Source organism: Pundamilia nyererei, unplaced genomic scaffold (genome assembly GCF_000239375.1).
Source record: "Pundamilia nyererei isolate P.nyererei 1_Seehausen unplaced genomic scaffold, PunNye1.0 scaffold00077, whole genome shotgun sequence".
NCBI lineage: Eukaryota > Metazoa > Chordata > Actinopteri > Cichliformes > Cichlidae > Pundamilia > Pundamilia nyererei.
In genome coordinates, this window is record NW_005187478.1 from 767,250 (window position 1) to 771,309 (window position 4,060).

At 39.5% G+C, this 4,060-nt stretch overlaps 1 protein-coding gene across 1 annotated transcript in view; it reads right to left on the reverse strand.

Moving 5' to 3' along the window:
• Nucleotides 1-2,372, reverse strand: part of cop1 (COP1 E3 ubiquitin ligase) — a 14,617-nt gene extending 12,245 nt beyond the window's left edge. Inside the window, exons 1-2 of the mRNA XM_013912006.1 lie at nucleotides 1,550-2,372; nucleotides 1,401-1,460 (exon numbers count right to left, since the gene is read on the reverse strand). Of these exons, the coding sequence (XP_013767460.1) occupies nucleotides 1,401-1,460; nucleotides 1,550-1,908 (419 nt within the window). The 5' untranslated portion in view covers nucleotides 1,909-2,372. The remainder of the gene's footprint in view (nucleotides 1-1,400; nucleotides 1,461-1,549) is intronic.
• Between the last annotated feature and the right edge of the window lie 1,688 nt (nucleotides 2,373-4,060).

Sequence of the window (4,060 nt, forward strand, 5' to 3'; positions counted from 1 at the left end):
TGTTATATTTTAGAAAGCAAGGAGTTTATTAAACTTCACCGAAACAATCTGCAAATTTCATTAAAAATTAATAAACTACCATCTTGTCTTTATTTTTAGTTAGCACAAACACTTCAAGCTGTAAGCTAATGATAGTTATATAAGACCAGATGCTGCTGGTGCAATAAGCTGTACGTCCAATGGATGATGATCTGATTAGTCGACTAATCGCAAAAATAATCGGCGACTAGTCGCAAAAATAATCGGCGACTAGTCGACTATCAAAATAATCATTTGTGGCAGCCCTATTTTAGATTACTACAACCAACTTTGCAGTTCAATACTGACAGTCACACTGTCACTGTGTTTTAGTATATTATAGAGCTGCGCTTTAAATTCAATTTTGGCTCATCTTGTCATTGAAACAACATAACTGAGATGAAATGACCTCTGTGCCAGAATCTGTTGTGCAGTAATTCCCTTGCTTTGACTTTCAGCACACAACCTTTTCCTTTTTGCTTCTTATCAAAATGCAGTGTGGATGACTTAGTTCAATCATTTACTTTCTAGAATTAAAAGAAAATGTGCTTAAATAAAATATAAGTCTCTTCTATTTTAGACTAAATTAAATATCCGTCATTTCATTATCGATCAAAATAACTAGGATTTTTGCCAAAAATAACACTATTTCCAGTAGATTTTACTGATTCTGGTGGCAAAAAGCCATTGTGCTTTGACGTTAGCCTAATGAATCCTGATTAATTGTCTGTGCAAAACAAACAGAAAGCCTTTACAGGCTTTCCACATTAGTGAAAAGTTGAATTCGGGGTTCATTTTCGCCTTGAATACAAAACAATATTGGTGGCCTCCTCTAAAAGAAAATTACCAGGATTATAAATTAGTTGGACATGTTTTAACCCTGAGCTTGCTTTTACTTATTGAACTCCCAAACTAAAACGCAGAAATGTACACCAAACAGACTCACTGCTTTAACCAATCTTGCCTTTGCAAGATTTCGAGTCAGAAAAACTCTTGGGTCTGACCAGAGCAGAAGTGAGGCTTGCCTGGTGTGCAGAACTTGGATTGTCATGGGTTTGATGTTGTTATTAAAATATAGCAACACTGATGTGACCGACAGGACTACTTGGAACTTCCTCTAGAAGCCCATCCGTAACATTAAAACATGCCCAAACAATAAAACAAAATTCAAGAACAAAAATACTAAAAAATAAATAAATAAATAAAAAACCGTCATAAGTTTTTTTAAGTAATCAGCTGTAAGTATGGATGGCCGCAGAGTGCATGGCTTTTGTTAAAGAGAACTTCGTTCCTCCAGTCTGTGACATTTGTTGCTCTACAGCATTTGGGACACTGTCGAATACTTTGCTGTGCGTAACTCTCTCTGCAACACAAACACTCACCAAAAACTGTGCCCGCACTTCGTCATGTGTGCCTCGTCTATCATTTCGAAGCAAATGGGACTGAAAAACAAGCAGAAGCCCGGGTCATCGTGCAGCTCTCAAACTTTTACGGAACTCACCCCAAAGCTCGAGTGCAATACAAAACTAACCAGACGAAGTCGTTGCTTTTATCTTCGTATGAATTCAAGAGACCGTTGTACAGTGGTGCCTGATGCAGGGATCTCTTTCTGTTACCAGAGGACGCAGACGGTCTGCTGAGAGAAGCTAAGCCGCCCCGGGCTGACGGCACGGCGGCCAGAGTTGGCACTGACAGGCCGCCCTCCCCGGCCGCTGCAAGGGTCCGTGAGGGCACAACATTTCCAGAAGTGCTCCCATTACTTGTGGGAGCGCTGCTGCCACCGTTTGTATTCCCAGTGCCTCCTGTACTACTACTGCTGCTGCTGCTACTTGTGCTGGGCACTGAACTCGCCCCAGCAGCGCTTTGCTGTGGCCGGTTGCTTGACATCATACAAGGCCGACTAGAAACTCCCCAAATCCGCTGCGTTGCTATTCAAAGCATCCGGAAAGAGCAGCTATTTGGCTACTTTAGCAGATTTGCTAGCTAGCTGGTTTGCTTATGTGCTAACATCCTGGGAGAAATACAAGAATGGCCAAACATCCAGCGGAGAGAAAAAAAGGTTGGCCGTCGTTGTCTGGTTCAACGTTTGTCACTCGCAGCGAATTCCAAGAGCGCTGGAATCTAAAGAGAAAAACAGACACGAACACTGTAACGGCCAACAAAATAAGAACGGCTGCACTGTTCAGAAGATTATCCGGCTAGCTACTGTTAGCAACAGAGAGAAATCTCTTGAGTTTCCTCGATTACTCCGGTAGCCGCAAACCTCCTGGTTTTAAATTATCGCCCCCTAGCGAGAAGGAGTTAAACCGCGCTGGTGGAAATGTACACTTCAGGGAATTATCGACTCAGGAAAAAAAAGAGCACAGCTTTTAATTTGGCTTTCAGTATACCAATCCTAGTCTCTATAGCTGTTTTAATGCTTACATCATTTGTACGTTTAAGTAGTATCATAAAGAATATAGTCCTATGACCCATGCCATGAAAAACAGACATTAATGTTTATTGGAGGGCAATGTAGCAGTGCTGAATTAAATACTATCCTCGTATTTAACACAGGGACTCTCAGTGTTAATAACAACACTGGGAAAAGGAGTTGGTTTATTTCACTTCATGCTATGTTATGTTACTCTGTAAAATACTTTTTGCGATGTGATTATATTATTATTATTATTATTATTATTATTACTACATGTTTTGTACTACATTGTAAAGCCTACTTATAGTAATTCAACAGAAAAAAATGACTTTGGTTATGGACTTTTAAACATGTGTGCTGTTTTATTTCCTTGTTTTCTTTCTATTTTTGTAACCCCTTTAAACAGTGTGTGTGAAACACAGTTATCTCGGCTGAAGCTAGAATTACTAGCTTTTTTATAACTTCCCGCCATACTGGCTTTTGCTGCTATCCAAAGCTCAAATCACACAAGGAGGTTGTGAGATAATGTCCACGGAAGCTTTGAAGAAAATTAGATGAACAGGTGGACATGTTTACAGAGATTCATTGATTTATTGGAGAAATATAATAAGATGACAACATCCAGTTCATAAACTCAACTAACAACATGTAGCCATGAAAGTTAGTGGGGCAGCTAGTTAACACACAAACAACAAAAGAACATCAGGCAAGGACACATATTGCATGTATGCATTTTTGTCATCATCTTCTAGATTCAGGATTAAAGACTCTTTTTTTGTTTTTTATTATGATATTTAATGACACAAATCTTGAAAATATATATACTATAAGACTGGGATTTAAAAATATCGCACACTTGGACTGAACAGGCTATGTGCATCTATAAGTAATCTGTATACCTGAGGGATGTAATAGTGTGGAGAGGTAGAAAGTGTACTTTACAAACAGCTTCCACAGCATGTCTTTATCCTGTCTTCCTTCTCTCACCCCAACCGATCACAGCAGATGGCCCCGCCCCTCCCTGAGCCTGGATCTGCTGGAGGTTTCTTCCTGTTAAAAGGGAGTTTTTCCTTCCCACTGTCACCAAAGTGCTTCCTCATAGGGTGTCGTATGATTGTTGGGGTTTTCTCTGTATGTATGCTTTAAAGTCTACCTTACACTCTAAAGCGCCTTGAGGCGACTGTTGTTGTAATTTGGCGCTGTATAAATGAAATTTAGAATTGAAAAAGATGTATACATTTTTTTTTCTAAAATGTACTGCAAAATGTACTGAGCTTCCCTCAGAGGACTCTGACATTTTCAGTGCAACAATCCAGTTGAAATGATGAACACATCTAAAAATGTTGCCACATATAAAAATCCATAACAAGAGGACCAAATGAAGAGTTTTGTGTAATCAGCATCCGCTACTGAATAAAAGTCGGTAACTGTGATAGAACACAGATTCAGTTGTTTAACACATGAATACTGCCTCAGAATTCACTTTTAAGTTAAGAGGTAAGTACATCTCAAGAATCAGACGTGTATCTGCGGCACCACAGATGTCTCTATTTAAGAAATACCTCCAAATATTACAGAGATTTCTGTCCACCACACAAATGCACGGTGGCTCCCGTGCTTGTCATT